This window comes from Cervus elaphus, chromosome 12 (genome assembly GCF_910594005.1).
Source record: "Cervus elaphus chromosome 12, mCerEla1.1, whole genome shotgun sequence".
Classification (NCBI taxonomy): domain Eukaryota; kingdom Metazoa; phylum Chordata; class Mammalia; order Artiodactyla; family Cervidae; genus Cervus; species Cervus elaphus.
This window is the reverse complement of record NC_057826.1, coordinates 91,825,343-91,845,707: the sequence shown is the minus strand read 5'-3', so window position 1 is coordinate 91,845,707 and position 20,365 is coordinate 91,825,343. Positions and strand designations below refer to the sequence as shown.

The 20,365-nt window shown below is 46.7% G+C and overlaps 1 protein-coding gene across 1 annotated transcript; it reads left to right on the top strand.

Annotated features, from left to right (window-relative positions):
• Nucleotides 1-520: 520 nt before the first annotated feature.
• F2R (coagulation factor II thrombin receptor) lies at nt 521-19,539 on the top strand. The gene is made up of 2 exons (XM_043920414.1): nt 521-764; nt 16,229-19,539. The coding sequence occupies exons 1-2, from the start codon at nt 677-679 to the stop codon at nt 17,422-17,424; spliced, it is 1,284 nt and encodes a 427-aa protein (XP_043776349.1). The 5' UTR covers nt 521-676; the 3' UTR covers nt 17,425-19,539.
• Nucleotides 19,540-20,365: the final 826 nt, after the last annotated feature.

Sequence of the window (20,365 nt, the reverse complement as noted above, 5' to 3'; positions counted from 1 at the left end):
CTTCTTCTCATCCGCGGACCACCCGGTATCTACAGTATAAACTTTCAAATCCACTAACCCCGAGTTACAAAAGCACAAGTCGCTTCAACACTTGTGGCCAAGCTCCCGTGTTTCCCAATGCGGCGCAGCGCTCGGCCGGAGTCGGGCCCGGGGAGGGACGGGCTGGTGGGGGCCGCGGGGCCGGCGCCCTGGGGCGCGGCCCTGACCCGAGGTTCTCGGCTCAAGTCCGTTCTCCCCGGGTGAGCGGCTGATAGCTCGCGGGCCCAAGTCGACGGGCGGAGGAAACGACTTCTCACTCGGGTTCCCCCCGCGGGGTGGGCGGCCCAAAGCGCGAGAGAAGGCGGCTAGAGCGCCGAGCCCCGGCTGGCCCGGCGACGGCGGAGGGACTGCGGGCGGGCGGGCGGCGGCCGCGCCGAGGCGCACACTGGCCGCCGGGGGGCGCCCTTCCCAGCCCGGCGCTCGCGCGCCCCGCCCCCGCCCGCGCCCCAGGGGCCCCTTTTCCGACCGGCGCCGCCAGACGCGCCGAACCGCCTCGTCCGGCCCAGAGGCGAGCGCTCTGTCTGCCCGCGCGGCCGCCCTCTAGACTCCGCGCGTGCTGCCCGAGCCTCCGGGCGGCGGGCCAGCCTCCCCGAGCCGCGCCGCCCCGGCCCCGCCGAGCGCGCGGAGCCCCGGGACAATGGGGCCGCGGTGGCTGCTGCTCTGGGCCGCGGGGCTCGGTCTCTGCAGCCCCCTGGTGTCGGCCGGCACCCGAGGCCCCAGAACAGGTGAGCGCGGGCCCCGGCCTTCCCTCCCCGCCCGGCCTCCGCGGGACCCCGGGGGTTCCCCCTGACCGCCCCTTCTCCGGGAGCCCGCGGCGGGCTCGGCCCGGACCTCTGCACCGACTTCTGGAGCTTGCAGGGTGTAGGAGGTGGACCAGGAGGGTTCGGGCTGCCTCGGGGAAGCCGAGGGACCTCGCTGCATTTGTTGTCACTGCGGGGCCTGTTTCTCCCAGGACCACCCCGAAAAGAAAGGGGTTTTACGTGGCTCCACCAACAGCCGATCCGGGTGTGTGTTTTTTTTCCCCCAAGATGAGGTGGAGAACCGCTCCCGCTGAAGTTTTGTTTTGTTCAAACGGCTTTTCTTGCACATTTTGAAGGCGAGGAGAGGGGTGTAGAGAAAAGCCTGGTCCCGTGGCCCGTTCAGTGGAGAATCAGTACCTGCCGCCCCGCCGGGCGCAGACAAGGCCTTGTATCAGGGGTGGTCGTGGCGCGGGGCGCCGAGTGGTCACTGCATAGCCACGAGGCGGTGGTCGGCAGGCTTTGTTTGCTTGTTCCCTAGGACCCAGTCTTCCAAGTGAGTGGAGGCAGCAATCCAGCTCCTCACAGCCGGCTTCCTCAGCCCCTGTGTGATGAAACCATTTCTTTTTATGATCTGCTGGGAGGTGGAGGTTTCTCACCTAGAATACAGCTATTACTGTGCCCTGCGTGTATTTTTAAGTATCTGCTGCCCGAGCAAATAAATGCATTTTCCAACCTCTCCCCCTTAAAAAAAAACAGGGCAGAAAAGTTGTTTTTAGCCTGGAAAGAGCCTAGATAGAAAGGGAGGGGGGAAATGCTTTTATTTCTTTATACCGATGGAACTTTGTAAGCTTTCAGACCCGCTTCTTTTATTCCACGTAGTAACAAATGCTAGCTGTTTTTCTTATTATCTGTGAGACATTGTGTACTTCGTATTGGTTTCACAACTTGGAAGGAATACAGGCAGTTGGAGACGGAGAGGTGACAAGCCCACAGAAACAGTGTTTTTTTTTCTCTGCTCTCCATCTTTGCTCTGGGTGAGTTTGGAGGTGATGCTTTTCAGAACACTGAGAGGCCCACATAGGAGCCCAGAGTTTTGCAGCAACTTCTGGCGTGGGTGTGGATAACATGCACATTATCTCTTGCGACATTTGGAAAAGCAGAGAACTGAAAAATTGCATATGTTGACACTGATGTCAGATATCACTTTATAGATTTATTCTGGGATGCGCTCTTAACAGATTTTTGTTTGAGATTTGGTTGGTGCGGTAGAGAGTAGGTTTATACAGATGCTGCATCCATTGTGTCCCCTTTCTTTGCAGTGGATTCCCTAGGAAGGTCTTTGGCCTCTTGTTAGGGAGTGAAGTTCAGACTGCTGTTCCCCACATTGTTACACACATCAACCTGCATGGTGCATGCTAAGATGCTCTTATAGATAGAGCTGAATAACATTGGCCAATTCATCTACCCTGGATTCTGGGAGCACTTTATGAGGGAGAGAAGAAAAGAAGGTGAGAGAAGAAAAGGCACTCCTGTTAAGTTTGTATTCTGTGTTTAACCCTAGGCCTAGAGGCATTTTCACTACACATGGTCTCATTTCACCCCCTCACATGTTTATCCTTTTTTGCCAATTCTGAAACTAAGTCTCAGAGACAGTGTACCTAAATTTCAAAAGGAGGAGGGGATCCTGGCTGCAAGAAATAGGTGGGGCCTTGTCTTTGGAGAGTTTTAAGCCCCGTAAAATCAACCAAAAATAGGTCTGCTTTTTATTATCACTGTGCATCTGCAATTCTAAACAATGTCTGTCCTAACCACCTGTATCTGATGGAAGAAGTCAAGAGACCCCAGCCATAGGAAATCCTTTCAGGACAAGCCTTGCCCACCAGTTTGAGCTTTCTCAAAGCACTCGCAGACTTGTTGTCCCCACTCATTTTGGCTTTTCCTGCAAAGTGGCTTTTCCACTTTGTGGGTCTGTTATCCCCAGCAAAGATCATAAACTTCCATTTATCCCTTTGGCATCTAGAACAGATGTTCACTCAGCAGATACTTGAGAAATTCCTGAGTTCATTAACCAGTTTACATTCCTTTGTCCGAGCAGTATAAGTGAGACTCCCTCATCAAAGCGTGTCAGTGTCCTAGAGGTGATATCTGTCAATTCTATAAAGGTCTGGAGAGTAAAAGGTGCCAGGGAGCTGATGGTGACTGTGGCAGAGGGGGTTGGGTGGGAGATTCCATGTACTGCCTTCCTACCCACAAAGTCAAGCTCAGTTCCTTAGCATAGACAGAGGTGCCCCTTCCCTTGCAGGCGGGTCCCCAGCCTCTGCCCAGCCTCCCTTATTACATAATCTGTTACATTACCTGTACTTCACCCAGCCCCCACCCTGTAGTTCCACCTCCTGGGAGCTATGCTTTCTCTAGCTTCTGTCCCCAGGCCATTCCTCTTTGGTCAGAAGGCACTTCCCACACCCCACATGTTCACATTTAATTAAAAACAGCTACTTTATGTCAAGAACCTACTCTAGCCAACAGTTTTCCTAGATACATTACAGGCACTATTTTACTTATTCCTCTATCCACCATTTGAGTAGATGGCATCCCCATTCTACAGGTAAGAAAACTGAGGCCCTCAAATGGTTAAGTCACAAGTGCAGTTACAAGTGGAACTGAGATTTGACCACAGGCCTTTTTGGCTAAGTGCAGGTTTTCTCTACTGTCCACTGTGACGAGGAAGCCATCCAGACCCCCCAGCCCCTCTGACAGCAGAGAAATAATCCTGCTGTGTGTCCCAGGATCCCTGGAAGGCAGAGTCTGTGCCCTGCTGGCTTGGGAGCCCAGGTCTAGCACACAGAGGTGTTTAGTAAACGTGGATGCATCGATTGTGGTATCCTGCCTTTACTCTGAAGCAGATGATAAGGCAGTCTGTGACTCGATCTCCGTCATGAATGTGTGGATTAATTGGCTGTTACTGAGAGGCTGCGATCTTCCGCCCAACACAAAACGAGACAGTGAAGCTGCTTGAAGCCAAGCAGGAACCTCTGAGGGTCAAGTTTCTTATGAGTCAGCAGTTTTCTACCCCAGCATCTAAATGACTTCTTCCTCCTCCCGCCCTCCTCACTCCCTGGCGACTGGGGCTCTGTGTTCCGCAGGCTGCATCCCTCCGTGTGAAGGCAGGTACTGAGGCTCTGGCTCTTCCTCAGGAATCCTCTCACGTCATCCCCGCTGGTTGCCCTTCCAGCCCTCCCTCCTCCTTTCCAGTTCAGCATGTCTCTGCCCTTCCTTCTTCTTTCTAGCTCAGCATTTCTCTACCTTTTTTGTCTAAACAGACGAGTGTGCTGTCAGCCCTAACTTGCAGTCTCTCATAGCCCTGAATTGCCTCCTGCAGCCTGCTCCCAGCCGTCTGTCCGCAGCCCTTGCTGCCCCTCGCCCCGCTCCCGGGCAGGTCACCCCTGTCCTGTCCCCGCAGCAGACGGACTCAGCTACGCCTGAGCTGGAGTTCCGCTGAGACCCTGGAGTCCCAGGACCCTGCGTTTCTCTCGTCTCACTCTCTCATTCTGGACACACGTCCTTCTTTTCCCTTGAAACAGCCTGCCTGCCTTCTTTCCCTTCTTTCCTTCCTTCCTGTCTTCCTCTGCTTCGAAAATTGAGGTCAGTGTTGTTCAACACAGAGAATGTAGCCAACATTTTGTAATAACTTTAAATGGAAAGTAACCTTTCAAAACTGTATATAAAAAGATTAAATTGAAATGAGTGAAAGGAACTTTTCAATGATTGCATTAAACAGTGTAAGATTGTGTGATTGAGCATATGACACAGAAGTGCGATCTTTCTTTGACACACACAGCCCAGCGGAGGGGCACAGAATGAAGATGTATTAGAGTTAGGGGCTGGCCCTCTATGACAGTGGGAATCCACTGGAAGAAATGAAGAGAACCACACTGGGAAATAGCATTAGTATCAAAACTAACTCTATAGATGTAAAAATAACTAAACAAAATTGAGGTAGAATCTACATAGCATAAAATTAACCATTTTTAACTTTACAGTTAGTGGTATTTAGCACATTTACAGTGTGGTACACCTACCACCTCTGTCTAGTTCCAAAACATTTTCATCAGCTCGGAAAGAAAGCCAGTCACCATCACGCACTCAGCCCCGTCCCCTGCCTCCAGCTCTTGGCCGCACCGATTTGCTCGGGGTTCACCGCTTCTGCGTATTTCCACATATGGATGGAATCATATCATGTGCAGCCTTTTGTATCTGGTGAACTGCATCCCCCTTACTGTGGGGTACTCACAGAACCCCCAGAAGGATCATCAGGAACTCCGGCCTTGGTTTACTTTTGACTAGGATGACAGTATCCAGGACTCACAGTTTTGACACTGAGAATTTTCTGTTTGTTTCCTTACTTTGTGGTTTATTTCATTCAGCCGTTCACATCTCGTGCTTATGCCCAAAACTCTCAAAATACATAGTTCTCTGTCTAGCCTGAGCGTCCCCCAGACAGCCTCCCCCACACTGACCTTGGGATGTGTGTGCCCAGTCACGTCCCACTCTTTGTGATCCTGCGGATTGTGGCTCGCCAGCTCCGCTGTCCATGGGATTCTCCAGGCAAGAAAACTGGAGTGGGTTGCCATTTCCTTCTCCAGGGGAACTTCCCAACCCAGGGGTCCAACCCAGGTCTTTCTCATTGCAGGTGGATTCTTTACCATCTGAGCCACCAGGGAAGGCCTAAGCTTGGGATGGTGCTTGGAAAAACCCATGAAGTGATGCCTCCTTTTCCTCCATCCCAAGGCATCCAGTGATGTTTTGCCATGTACCAGGCCGTTACAGGCCTTTATTTGCTTTCAAAAGAGCCTGCTTTTGGAAATAACAGGAACAATCTGAAATTTGCACTGCACAACAACTTTATTGAACTTCAGGAAAGGACCTAATCTAATCTCATCTATTTACACTTCAAGTCTGTGGTGGATTAAGAGTCAGGTATTATAAAGGAGCCTTTTCCAGTATTTCCTTTTTTGCTAACCAGCAGTAAGAACTCTAAGGAATATGCTTTACATGATGACACAGTTGCTGCCTATATGTTCAATAAATGCCCATGGACAGTCATAGTGTACGGTAATAAAAGTTTTCCCAACCAGTACGTACCTTGACCACGTGCTATGCCTTCTGACATTTTCTGCATTATTCTGTCTTTTTAAAAGCCTGTTACAGTCCTGTGCATTGATTTCATAAACACCGTCAAGTCTCTACCATTGTTTAAACACTGTTGCAGCAGATGTAGCATGCTGTTCTGCCATCAGCAGAACTGAAGCTTATCTTGCGTTACGAGAAGAGTTCTGCTTTCCAGGAAGTACTGTTTATGACAGCCTCTATCATCTCTAGAATGTAGTTTGTTTGAGTTCGGGTTTACAAGCTGCAGTAGGACTTGGGTGGGGCAACACTTGGTTCTGGGGAAATTGGTGATCATAAACATCCTTTACTGTAAATTGGTTTTCCTGTCAGCTCGCCATCTGTCAGCTCAGCATCTTGTAGAGAGCGCTATCCAGTATCCCCACGCCTGGAGCTCAGAGCCCGTCCCTCCGGGTGGAGAATGGGCCTGGAGGAATGGGGAGAGCCAGGGTCAGAGTCTTCCCAGGGACCCTGCTGGTCTTCTGACCCCACGAGTTGAGTCGGGCCCTGGCCTTCAGGAAAGGCCCCCACACACATTTCAGTGCCTGCCGTGGTGTTGGGTACTCTGGTGTTAACATTTCTGGTTGGCCTTGCTTCCTGTAACCCCTGCGCCCCTGGCTTCCCCCCAGGTTTGCTTCACGATGCTCCCTGCAGAATCCCTGCTCCAGAGGGTGGGAGGGGCGGGGGCCGCCTCATCTTCACTCTGCAGTCAGGGCTTAGCTTACTCTGATTTTGGCTTTTCCTCAGCAGAGCTTTTTGTTCATTTGCTTGCTCACTCACTTGATTCTGCCTCACCTGAGACAGTGTTTTAGACATCTCTTTCTCTGTGTCATCCTGAACGTGTCTTACTGCATCCGTCCTGTCTGTCTGGACTGGTTGTTGGCATGGGGTTGGTGTGTTGCCAAGGTCAGCAGGACTTGTGATTCCCAGGCAACAGCTGTGCACATCGTCAACGGAACTCACTCAGGGGGCCGGGTCCCACCTGCTATCTATAGTTCCGAAGAGTGGGCAGATTCATTTGTTTGGTGAAATGCTAGAGAAGAAAAACATACTCTTTCAGGAATAGGTCCTGAATTCACAACTTTTTTGAAGAGACAGGGTAAGTGGTGTTCAGAGAGCATGAGCTTTAGAACCAGGCAGATGTGGTTCAGTTCCCGGCTCCTCCACTTTCTATGTGTTGGATTAGTTACTTAGCCTCTCTGTGCATCCATGTTGTCTGTAAAATAGGCACTATCACGCTTATCTCATAAAAATACTAGAGTTACGTGAGGTAGGGTAAGTGAAATATCGAGCACAAAGTGCTCAGCAAATGTGTTCTTCCTGTCCACTCCCCTCCACAGTCCAGAAACGCCTTGGAAGGACTGGTATCACATGAATTCTCTCAGTGTAAAGCTGTGTTCACACAAACACTCAAGAACCTTTGCCCCTTCAAAAACTAAGACAGAACAGAAACGAAAGCGAAAGCTGTTGTCTTTAGTTTTTGGTGGCTAGTAAATGTGCATAAAGTGTTTTTCTTCTTTTATTTTTCACTTTTCATGTTGGAGATTTTCAAAGATACCCAAAGTGGGCAGTATAATTACCCCCTGTATGCTTTATCTGTATCCTCACTTTTCTCCTCTCCAAATGGACAATTTTAAAGCACATCCCAGACACATGGTATCTTTTCATCTGTAAATATATCACTATATATCCTTAGAGATAAGAACTCTTTTCTTCATGTAACCACAATGACATTATAACACCTAAAGAAATGGAACAACAGTTTCTTAATATTGTGAACTGTTCAGTCAGTGTTTACATTTCATTGATTGTCTCATAAATGCTTTTTCGGTTGGTTTATTTGAATTGGGATCAAATGAGGTCTGCTGTTGCATTAGGTTGACATATCCTTAAGTCTCTTTTAATCTGTAATGGTTTTCCCTCTCTTTTTTTTCAAGGCTCTGTGTCAGAGAAACTGGGTCATTCCTCTTCTAGACTTTCCTAATTACATACTGGGCCTATCCAGCGGGGGTATTCAAATGCCCTTCTCTCCTATGCGTTTTCTGTAATGTGGTCCATTTGGAGGCTTAACCTGATTTATTTGGTTTTTCTCCAAGACTGCCTGACCTAGTGGTATTGTGTACACACCTGTTACATCACCTGTTTGTTTGTTCGTTTTGAATTTATTTGGCTGCACCAGCCTTAGTTATAGCATATGGGATCTAGTGCCTTGTCCAGAGATTGAACCCAGGTCCCCTGCATTGAGAGCGCAGATCCTAGCCCCTGGACCACCAGGGAAGTCCCGTCTCTCTTTTTGAGATCTTAAGATTGCACAGTGGACTCAGGTGTTGTCAGGTGACCCAGTTATTAGAGAGTTTCTATCACCTATCCTTTCACCTCACGTTCTTTAAGAGACTGATGATCATTGGACTAAATCTTATTTCACTGAGCACTTCAAGATGCATTTCTCAATCTGTCATTGTTTCTGTGTTTATAAGCTGGGATTATTTTATGAAGTAGAAGTTTCCTTCATTGACTGTTTGGCTTCCCCAAAATATTTTGAATATAGAAAAGGCAAGATAAATGCTGAATCTGGCCTTTATTTACCAATTTTCATACTGGATCGCCTCGTTTCCTCCAAAAGTGACCGAAAAAGGTTTTATTTTCCCTGAAGCATAATTATGAACTCATCACTTCAGTTCAGTCACTCAGTCATGTCCGACTCTTTGCAACCCCATGGACTGCAACACAGCAGGCCTCCCTGTCCATTACCAACTCCCGGAGTTTACTCAGACTCATGTCCATTGAGTCAATGATGCCATCCAATCATCTCATCCTCTGTCATCCCCTTCTCCTCCTGCCTCCAATCTTTCCCAGCATCAGGGTGTTTTCAAATGAGTCAGCTCTTCGCATCAGGTGGCCAAAGTATTGGAGTTTCAGCTTCGGCATCAGTCCTTCCAGTGAACATTCAGGACTGATTTCCTTTGGGATGGACAGGTCAGATCTCCTTTCTGTCCAAGAGACTCTCAAGAGTCTTCTTCAACACCACAGTTCAAAAGCATCAATTCTTCAGCACTCAGCTTTCTTTATAGTCCAACTCTCACATCCATACCTGACTACTAGAAAAACCATAGCTTTGACTAGACGGACATTTGTTGGCAAAGTAATGTCTCTGCTTTTTAATAAGCTGTCTAGGTTGGTCATAACTTTTCTTCCAAGGAGCAAGCATCTTTTAATTTCATGGCTGCAGTCACCATCTGCAGTGATTTTGGAGCCCCCCCCAAAAAATAAAGCCTGTCACTGCTTCCATTGTTTCCCCATCTATTTGCCATGACATAATGGGACCACAGAGTTCCAGAAAAATGTCTATTTCTACTTTATTGACTATGCCAAAGCCTTTGACTGTGTGGATCATAATAAACTGTGGAAAATTCTGAAAGAGATGGGAATACCAGACCACCTGACCTACCTCTTGAGAAAGCTGTATGCAGGTCAGGTAGCAACAGTTAGAACTGGACATGGAACAGACAGGTTCCAAATAGGGAAAGGAGTACATCAAGGCTGTATATTGTCACCCTGCTTATTTAACTTATATGCAGAGTACATCATGAGAAATGCTGGGCTGGAGGAAGCACAAGCTAGACTCAAGATTACCAGAAAAAAATATCAATAACCTCAGGTATGCAGATGACACCACCCTTATGGCAGAAAGTAAAGAGGAACTAAGGAGCCTCTTGATGAAAGTGAAAGAGGAGAGTGAAAAAGTTGGCTTAAAGCTCAATATTCTACCAAAAAGAAAAAAGAAAAAAAAAAAGCTCAATATTCAGAAAACGAAGATCATGGCATCCAGTCCCATCACTTCATGGCAAATAGATTGAAAAACATTGGAAACAGTGGCAGACTTTATTTTGGGGGGCTCCAAAATCACTGCGAATGGTAACCTCAGCCATGAAATTAAAAGACACTTACTCCTTGGAAGAAAAGTTATGACCAACCTAGACAGCATATTAAAAAGCAGAGACATTACTTTGCCAACAAAGGTCCGTCTAGTCAAGGCTATGGTTTTTCCAGTAGTCATGTATGGATGTGAGAGTTGGACTATAAAGAAAGCTGAGCACCGAAGAATTGATACTTTTGAACTGTGGTGTTGGAAAAGACTCTTGAGAGTCCCTTGGACTGCAAGGAGATCCAACCAGTCAATCCTAAAGGAAATCAGTCCTGGGTGTTCATTGGAAGGACTGATGCTGAAGCTGAAACTCCAGTGCCTTGGCCACCTGATGCGAAGAGCTGACTCATTTGAAAAGACCCTGATGCTGGGAAAGATTGAGGGCAGGAGGAGAAGGGGACAACAGAGGATGAGATGGCTGGATGGCATCACCGACTCAATGGACATGAGTTTGAGTAAATTCCGGGAGTTGGTGATGGACAGGGAAGCCTGCCGTGCTGCAGTCCATGGGGTCGCAAAGAGTTGGACATGACTGAGTGACTGAACTGAACTGACTGAATGGGACCAGATGCCATGATCTTAGTTTTCTGGATGTTGAGTTTTAAGCCGGCTTTTTCACTCTTCTGTTTCACTTTCATCAAGAGGCTCTTCAGTTCTTCGCTTTCTGCCATAAGGGTGGTGTCATCTGCATACCTGAGGTTATTGATATTTCTCCCGGCAATCTCAATTCCAGCTTCTGCTTCATCTAGTCCAGCATTTTTCATGATGTACTCTGCATATAAGTTAAATAAGCAGGGTGACAGTATACAGCCGTGACATACTCCTTTCCCAATTTAGAACCAGTCTCTTGTTCCATGTCCAGTTCTAACTGTTGCTTCTTGACCTGCATATAGGTTTCTCAGGAGGCAGGTCAGGTGGCCTGGTATTCCCATCTCCTAAAGAATTTTCCACAGTTTGTTGTGATCCACACAGTCAAAGGCTTTGGCATAATCAATAAAGCAGAAGTAGATGTTTTTCTGGAACTCTCTTGCTTTTTCGATGATCCAACAGATGTTGGCAATTTGATCTCTGGTTCCTCTGCCTTTTCTAATAGATATTAACAAATATGACATTTCTCCCACGTTTCCATGCATTTCTGTCATTATTCTCTTAATGATCTTTGGCCTCTGGGAAGGGCCCTTGGAGTGACTTCAGAGTCTTTCTGACCTGACCCTAATGTTCTTTGAAGATATTCAGGGCTCGTCTTGTGCATTTCCTCCCCCAGATCTGGAACCAGCAGTTTCTTTTCATGATGCGTGGTTCCATCTGAGACTGTGGAGTAACCCACTCATGTTGTTTTCTGCCTGGAGTTAGTATGTTTCCATCATTCTTCCATCACCCCTTTATTTCTCTTTAGCCTGTAGTGTCAAGTCACTGGTGGAGAAGTGCAGGGTACAGCTATCCTTCTCTGTAAATGTAGGCAAGGCCCTGGGATTTCTGGTTTCTTAACCCACCAAGGGTGAGCTCTCTAGGCCAGAACTCTGAGTCAGAACTGAAGCTGGCATATTCTTGGAGGCTGACATGGTATAAATTCCAGGATCATGAGGGACCTTGAGAGAACATCTGGGTACCACTTTGCTTCTAGGCCACATCTTGTCAAAGAAAAAGCGGCCGTTCCTGACTTATGATTTCTAAAAGTCTCCTGAGTTAGAGAGTCCACATTTAAACTCATTAGCAATATTCTATGTTCAACAATCAAAATTACTCTAGAGCCATTTCAAGAAACCTAAGTTAAGTGAAACTTTTGCAACAAATATGAGGATCAATTTTAGGACCTGTCCTAGTTTTTTTTTTTTTTCTTTAAGCCATAACTTACCAATAAAAACACAGATGTTTACAGGAGTTTTTGGTCCACTGACAGGCACTTTCTCCTTGACCTAGGTCTAAAGGAAAAGCAAGATTCCCAAACTCAAATTTCAGCCCAAGGGGCACAAGCTAGTTGGATTTATCTAATCACCTGGAATTGGTTTTGTTCTCTTTAATGCTGGTATATAGTTAAACAAAATTTGCTGACATCCTGTAATCTCATAAAGGCCAAAATATCAAAACCTGTGGTGGCAAGAAAAGGTGACACCTTAGGCAATGATATCTAATCAAAGGATTATGCATTCTTCCTGGGCTCCAGCCTATAAAAATGTCATGTTCGAGTGGGTATAAAGTTTCTGTCATCAACACCATACTGCCGAAGAAGGCCAAGCCAGGGAAGAAATTTTTGAAAATACTGATTCCCAAAGTGTTGGGTTGGCCATAAAAGTCATTCGGGTTTTTCCATGCATTATTACAGAAAAAGCCAAACGAAATTTTTGGCCAACCAAGACTAGCTACAGAGCAAAGCCTAATTAATGACAGTTTTTATTTTCAGGCCAAGTGACAGCATCTAGGAGTTGAGTTGTGCGTGCTCAGTAGTTTTCCAGGTGTCACCCCTCTAGGTCACATCTGGACGCTTACGTGGCTTGCACGCATGCGCTCTTCTCCCCTCTATACATGACATGACGAGTCCTCAGTCTGGCCAGGCCCCCAGAGGGCTTTCTGCAGCAGAAAGTCATGTTCTTTTAAGGTTCCTGTGGGTCGGCATTTTTAGGGACACATATCTTTGTGGTCTTAAAGTCCCAGAACTCTTTCTTTTCTTCCACTTCCCACACATCCATGACTTCGAGGGTCGCCTCACTTCCCACGGGGCTGTTGCACCAGGGCCTGGTTCCCCCGTGACCAGATCAAGACACACAGAGCGAATAAGATGCATCGCAAGAGGAGGGAGGTGATCCTTGAGGAAGAAGTTGTGAATTTGAAATTTGATTTACATCTCTGAGTACTGGGGCTCCGTACCTTACAGCCTCTTCATGTCCCTCATCACATTGAAAAACTAAACACGGTTATATGTTGAGGGAGGGAAGAGGAACACAGATTCCATTTTAATTTTTTTGCTCTCAAAACAGTTGAGAGCAGAAAACAAACCACACTGAAGTGATGGGGAAGGATAATAATTTCTTACACTGGTTAATTTTTGAAGTTTACAAAGTGAACATATATCCTTATTTCATGTGTGATGGATGCTCCAAGCTGCCAGATTTGTAGGCCAGACAGGTATTGGATCTTCCTGTTTCAACGATCCTGAGTCTGAGTTCAGAGGAGGTAAGTGACTCCTGGTAGAGCCAGTTGTTTGTTGTCGTTCAGTCACTCAGTCGTGTCTGATTCTTTGCAACCCCACGGACTGTAGCCCTCCAGGCCCCTCTGTCCATGGGATTTCCCAGGCAGGAATACTGGAGTGGGTTGCCATTTCCTACTCCAGGGGATCTTTCTGACTCCGGGATCAAACCTGCGTCATCTGTATTGCAGGTGACTTCTTTACCGCTGAGCCATCAGGGTACAGCCAGCATTAGAATGCAAATCTATCATTAAAAGCCAATTTAAGGACCATACCTGCTACCTGTGGGGCAGGGTACTAGAGAGACTTGGAGATTAAGTAGGAACTATTTCCCACCCTTGGGGAACAACCTCGGTATCTATGTACACTCAGGCTCATCACTGCAAATTTTTGTTCTTCCCCTCGGACAGATCAACTCTTTATCCTCAGGGGACCCATTCATGCTCTTGCTGAGGTCATCTGACCTCAGGCTTTTGGTACCAGGCCCTGTTCTACTGTGTATCATTTGGTGCCATTCTAGGTTCGCTCTTCATTTTGGAAATAGATGCCAATTTATTGTGTTTTATTTTGTAGTTCTAGAAGTTCCATTGGTTGGTTTCATTGCTATTTTGTATTTCTTCATTCATTTCAATGAAATCTTTCTCTTCCCTCATGGAGCATAGTTGTAGCACACCCTTTAAAATCCTTATCTGCTAGTTCTAACATCTGAGCCATCTTGGGATTGGTTTCCATTGATTGTCCTTTTCTCTTGAGACTGGGTCACACCTTCCTGATTCTCTTTATAGCGAATGATTTTTAATTGTATGGTGAACATTATCCTGCTGTAAACATTCAAGATTTTGTCTTATTTCTCTAACTGAGTGTTGCTGTTTTTGCTTGAGCAGGCAGTTAATTTGGTTGAACTCAAACTGCAAATGTTTCCTCTTGAGCAAAAAAGGTCAAACAGCACTTCCATTCTTTTAAGTCCAGCAGAGCAGCTTCACATCTCCCCTGAGTGTGCCCCAGACCTGGGGCAGAATTTACACTGGAATCTGCAGCTCTCCTTCCCCCTCCGACTTGCTCTTTTCTGGGATTCTTTCCTAGTTTCCAATGACTGTGGTTGCCCTGAACACTGTCCTCTAGTTCTTCAGGGCACAGAGACTATGAGTTTTCTATTTGAGTTTCAGCCGTCTTTCATGGCTCTGACTTTGGCCTCCTCTCAAGCTAAAAGCCACTGAAAGCCAGAAACCCACCAGTTGCCATCTTTTCTTTCAAGACCCATCCCTCCCCTCCCCAACACGATGGTGAACCTACATAATTTCAGGTCATTGATTTGGGGGAGGAAAGGAATCCAGCGTCTGTAATTTTTGTCTAGGGGATGGTTGGGTCTGGTAAGGACCTTCCAGAAGCAGCACTATCTCTTTTACTGCATCATGCTTTTCTGTGTAAGTTTTTGTTTGCAGGAAGGTTCCACTACTGAAAAATAAAACTGAAAGCAGGAAAATTCACTGTATTTATCTAATTTCCAGCCAGTTCTCATTCCCTTGACCTCACTTCTGAGTGACACATGTGTCCAGCCTTTGTGGTAATCGCCCCCAGGGATAGAAGCCTCATCCTTTTCCCCCTGTGGTTTCTGTCCCCACTCGTCAGCTCCCCAAAGCCCAACAAAAGCTCTCTGCCCAAGTCTCCTCAGTGATAGAATGACAGTGCAACTCCCGGGAAGCAAAAGCTGGTTGAGTTCCAGCAGCTAAATGCTGCATTTCTGTGATGAACTTTCCACTGGATGTTTTTGGTGGATGTTTTGGTGGATAAAGGAAGGATGTTTGCAGCAGAGCCTTTATGGTGATTTCTGGTTGACACTCAGAAGAGCCTGCTGGCCTGGCATCTGCCTGGATGCATGTGGCATTTTGGAACTGAGCTGAGGGAGGCACTGACCTAGAACTGGTGCTGCCCCACTGACCTACTGAGGAGGGAGACAGGGAAGATGACTCAAGTGGTAGGTGCCTTGCGGTTCTATTAGACAGCAACCTGAGGGACTGCGGCTTGGACCCAAAGATGATGAGAGATTTGGGACATTCTACTGTGTAAACAAGCTGAAGCTAGTAAAGAAGAGCTTCTATCACCTGGATAACTGTCATGGAAATTGAGTCCCCTCAGTCTTGCTCACTGAGCAGACAATGGCACCCCACTCCAATACTCTTGCCTGGAAAATCCCATGGACGGAGGAGCCTGGCGGGCTGCAGTCCATGGGGTCACTAAGAGTCAGACACAACTGAGCGACTTCATTTTCACTTTTCACGTTCATGCACTGGAGAAGGAAATGGCAACCCACTCCAGTGTTCTTGCCTGGAGAACCCCAGGGACGGGGAAGCCTGGTGGGCTGCCGTCTATGGGGTCGCCCAGAGTTGGACACGACTGAAGCGACTTAGCAGCAGCAGCAGCCGCAGCAAGCTTGCTCAAAGTCACCTCTAGTTCCATAAGCTTTAAGATGTTCCCTCAACTTTCTGTGTTTATTTTTCCATGAGGGAGAATGGATCTCAAGGAGTGGCCACAAACCAAATGGAGGGGGGAAAAAAGTATACCTGCAGGCCTATGGAGGAAAGAGAAGTCACAGAGCCTGGGATGATTTGTTTATATAGACAGTGACTCGCATAGAAAAGAAGTCACGGCTTTTTCCTTTCACATCAGCCTGTACTCAGCCTGTCCTGATATCTGTAGGAGAGATCTCTGAAAGCCTGTGGTTCACCTCATCTCTCCGAGGAGCAGAGCTTGAGAAGCATTTGCTTGTGCCAGAACAAGATGTGGTACATTATCTTGAGTTAGCTAATTCCCTGGTGAAGTCTGGGCTTCCCTGGTGGCTCAGTGGTACTGAATCCACCCGCCCGTGCAGGAGACTCGGGTTCGATCCCTGGGTCGGGAAGATCCCCTAGAGAAGGAAATGGCAACCCACTCCATTATTCTTGCCTGGGAAATCCCCAAGGACAGAGGAGCCTGGTGGGCTAGAGCCCGTGGGGTTGCAGAGAGCCAGATGCAATGGAGCGCACACACACAGATGACGTCTGTCATCCACTTGAGTGTCACCTGCTCTTTACCACCGACTCTCCCAGGAGGAAGACCAAAAGCAAAAGTCAAGTGTACTCTCTCCTTTGTCCGCTTTTGCCTTTTTAATTAATTTAAGAATGTTTTCCTTTTCAGAGTCAGAAGCGACAAACGGTACTCTGGGTCCCCGGTCTTTCTTTCTCAGGAATCGCGATGACGGATATGAACTAATCCCACTGCATGATGGCGAGGACTCGAGTGAAGGTGAATTCACAGAAGGCAGATCAAGCTCAGGCAACAGAAGCAGCCCTCCTCAAAAGTCATCCCTTCCGTTTATCTCCAGTGCGGCCTCGGGATATCTGACCAGCGCCTGGCTGACTGTCTTTGTCCCCTCGGTCTACACGGGCGTGTTCCTCGTCAGCCTCCCCCTGAACGTCGTGGCCGCGCTGGTGTTCGTCCTGAAGATGAAGGTCAAGAAGCCGGCCGTGGTGTACATGCTGCACCTGGCCGTGGCAGACGTGCTCTTCGTGTGTGTGCTTCCGTTCAAGATCAGCTACTACTTCTCCGGAAGCGACTGGAGGTTCGGGTCGGCCCTGTGCCGCTTCGTCACGGCGGCCTTCTACGGGAACATGTACGCCTCCATCATGCTCATGACGGCCATCAGCGTCGACCGCTTCCTGGCCGTGGTGTACCCCATCCAGTCGCTCTCCTGGCGGACCCTGGGGCGCGCTTCGTTCGTCTGCCTGGCCATCTGGGCCATGGCCATCGCGGGCGTGGTGCCTCTCCTCCTGCAGGAGCAGGCCGCCCGGGTGCCGGAGCTCAACATCACCACCTGTCACGACGTGCTCAACCAGACGCTGCTGGAAGGCTACTACTCCTACTACTTCTCCGCCTTCGCCGCCGTCTTCTTCTTCGTGCCGCTGTTTCTTTCCACAGTCTGCTACGTGTCCATCATCCGATGCCTCAGCTCTTCCAAGGTTGCCAACCAGAGCAAGAAGTCGCGGGCTTTGCTCCTGTCCGCGGCTGTCTTCTGCGTCTTCATCCTTTGCTTCGGACCCACAAACGTCCTTCTGCTTCTCCACTACGCCTTCCTTTCCCCGGATTCCGTGACAGAGGCTGCCTACTTTGCCTACCTCCTCTGTGTCTGTGTCAGCAGCATAAGCTGTTGCATCGACCCCTTGGTATACTACTATGCCTCCTCGGAGTGCCAGAGGCACCTCTCGGCGATCTTATGCTGCAAGCAAAGTGCAGATCCCAGCAGCTGTAACAGCAGCGGGCAGCTGATGCCAAGTAAACTGGACACCTGCTCCACCAACCTGAGTAGCAGCCTCTACAAGAAGCTCTTAACTTAGGAAAAGGGACCGACAGTCACTTAAAAGGGAAATGTTAAAAAAGCAAATCACCTGAGGATTCGACTTCATCCCTGACAAAAAAAAAGTATTTCCTTTACCATCTAAAACAAACGTGTGATTTACATGTCTCCCTACGAAAGCTTGTATATTTGTTAGTTACAGACAAAAGTAACAGGAGTAGAAAACATTATTCCAAGAGAGTATGGCCAGTGTTACTACAAGAACTAGACATCTCTGTTTTCATATATTTACATGACTTATTATAGATGTATGGTGTGAATTTATACACATGTACTTATATCCTTTGCAGTACAGTATAGAATAGGCACTTTGAAACCCTCTCTTTTTTCACCAGAGACTATGGAAATAAACTCTGATTTTCTGACTTAACATGCAAAGTTTAGGTCGGAACTTCTGAAGAAGCCCATCAGTAGTGAGAGATTCTACAGTTTGGACTTGCACAGCTTTTGCAAATAAATGTATTTTTAAATTGTTCAACAGCAATGTTTAAATTGTTGAGGGATAAGACTTAGTACTAGCTGTGTGTAGAGAAAGTTCTTTTGTTTTTCTTGTTAAATAGATCAAAGTTTGAATTCTTAAAATTATTAAAGCGGATGAAAACATGATGCGGGTAGCATTTTTGCTGCTTTACCCACCACCTGTGTGAACTGAGAATGAACAGAAGTCCCACCAGTGACCTGAGGTTGGCTTTCAAAGCGACCTGCCCCCCTCCCCCAGATGAAGGGCTCCAGGCGGTAGACACAAGACCGGGCCACGTGTTTGCTGTCCTCTGCTGGGATTCCCTCAAGGATTGGCCGTGAGCTTACCATGTTTATTAGAAGTTGGTGGAGTAGGATGTGCCATCCCAAGAGACAATAAATGTAAAAGACTTCTCTGCCTCTGTTAAGAATGGAGAAAGAAGGCATGTTTGCTTTCGGCAGTTAGGCTGCAAGGGTCACTGTCAGCTGGAAGCAGCTATATAGCAATCATGGACAGTCATCGTGTGCTCTAGGCACGCTTGCGTGCTGGGCAAACACAGTTGAGTCAGACTGAAACCTACTCTCGAGAATAACAAAGTGGACCAACACGTGGAGTGCGACAAGTGTTAAAGAAATGCATCCGTATGTAAAGAGGTGCTTTTAGCCAGATGTCACCAAGCAAGTTCCACATAATCAAGCCTGGCTGGTGAAGAACTTTGAACATTTGGGTTACTGCTTCCTGTGGTTATAACTTGAGAGGAAAACATAATATATTACAAGAAGCATGTTTTTAAAAATAGGTCCTTCAGTAACAGAATATGAAAATTTTTATTACAGTGTTATTCAAGCAAGATAATTATAAATTCTGTATATAATATAATCAGTCTATGTATCAACATGAAAGCAAAGTTATACATAAAAGAGATTGAAAAACATCAACTAAGGATAAAAAGTAAGTCCTTCAAAAAAAAAGTCCTTCAGTCTGACTTAATTAGACACTATTTACAAATGTTTTGTTCAGTACCTACTCAAATCAGATTTTTAAAAAAGCATTAATTATGTCAGAAATGGCAGAAGAACTGGAATTGACTTTGAAATCTAGGCAAATGGTCTCCATTTTTTCCATTCACTTTTCTTAAGAGTTAATGAAATGGCTTTAAAAGCCATTTTTTAACCCTATGATGAGTATCAAGTACAGAATATCCTCGTGTATTTAGCAAAATAATTAAAAATAATGTTGATATATATCTTTTTTCCTTATGAAAAAATGTTGGCATTTTAAACAAACAAAAAGAATAGAAAACTAAGACAAATGCTTACCTATTTAAAAAAACTGTTTCCAAATTCCATTGAATAATTTACATAAAAATATGTATTGTAAAGTAAGTAAAAGTTAACATTGTTTTTATTTAGTTACTGTCTTCATTTTATCTAACTTAGTGATAGATATACTGTCACTGTTTATTCTGAAATGCATCTGACTTAATATTGAAATGTTTATATTGAAATGCATCTGACTTAATAAGACCCATTACTGTATTATCAGTATGTACTTATAAAATATTACATCACTGTTTTTATGTTCTTTTTAAAAAATGTGTATAACCTCTATTAATAAACCTGAAGGTTTGCTTGATATCTGTTTGGAATAGAATTTTATTGTGTCTTTAGAGCCTGGGGCTAAGGATTTAGCTGTTGTTTGTTGTCTAGTCGAGAAGTGGCCCCGTGGACTGTGGCCCATCAGACCCCACTGTCCATCAAACCCATGTCTCGTGCACTGGCAGGCGGATTCTTTACCACTCAGCCACCAGGGAAGCCATTAATGAAGAGATGATTTGCAGAGGTGTGGGCCAGGCTTAAGGGGCTTCCCAGGTGATGCTAGTGATAAAGAGCCTGCCTACCAGTGCAGGAGACATAAGAGACTGGGCTCAATCCCTGGGTTGGGAAGATCCCCTGGAGGAGGGCATGGTAACCCACTCCAGTGTTCTTGCCTGGACAATTCCATGGACAGAAGAGCCTGGGGGGCTACAGTCCGTGGGGTCACACAGAGTCAGACACCACTGAAGTGACTTAGCACGCACACAGCCAGGGTTAAGGGGACCAAGAGCTGCTGAAGAGCCCAGGGACAAGCAGTTAAGGCAAGCTCTTACACCCCAGGCCCAAAGCAGGTGGAGGGGGATACACAGACATTCTCTCCCCACACCCTGACCTCTGTTGGTGCCTCCCATTGCTCCTGATTTGAACCTACAGCCCAAGGTCAAGGGAACCTGGATGATGTAGCCCATAAAGGTGAGTTTCTTGGGGCACAGAGAATGGAACTGGAAGGGAAAAAGAAAAGTACAATTTCTACCAAAAGCTTTGGTAGTTAATTACAAAGCTTTCTGTGTCTTTTTTTTTTTTTTTAAATCCCTCCTTAGGAAAATTTAAGGTTATATCAGTGGGAGTATGTTTGGATTCCCGGG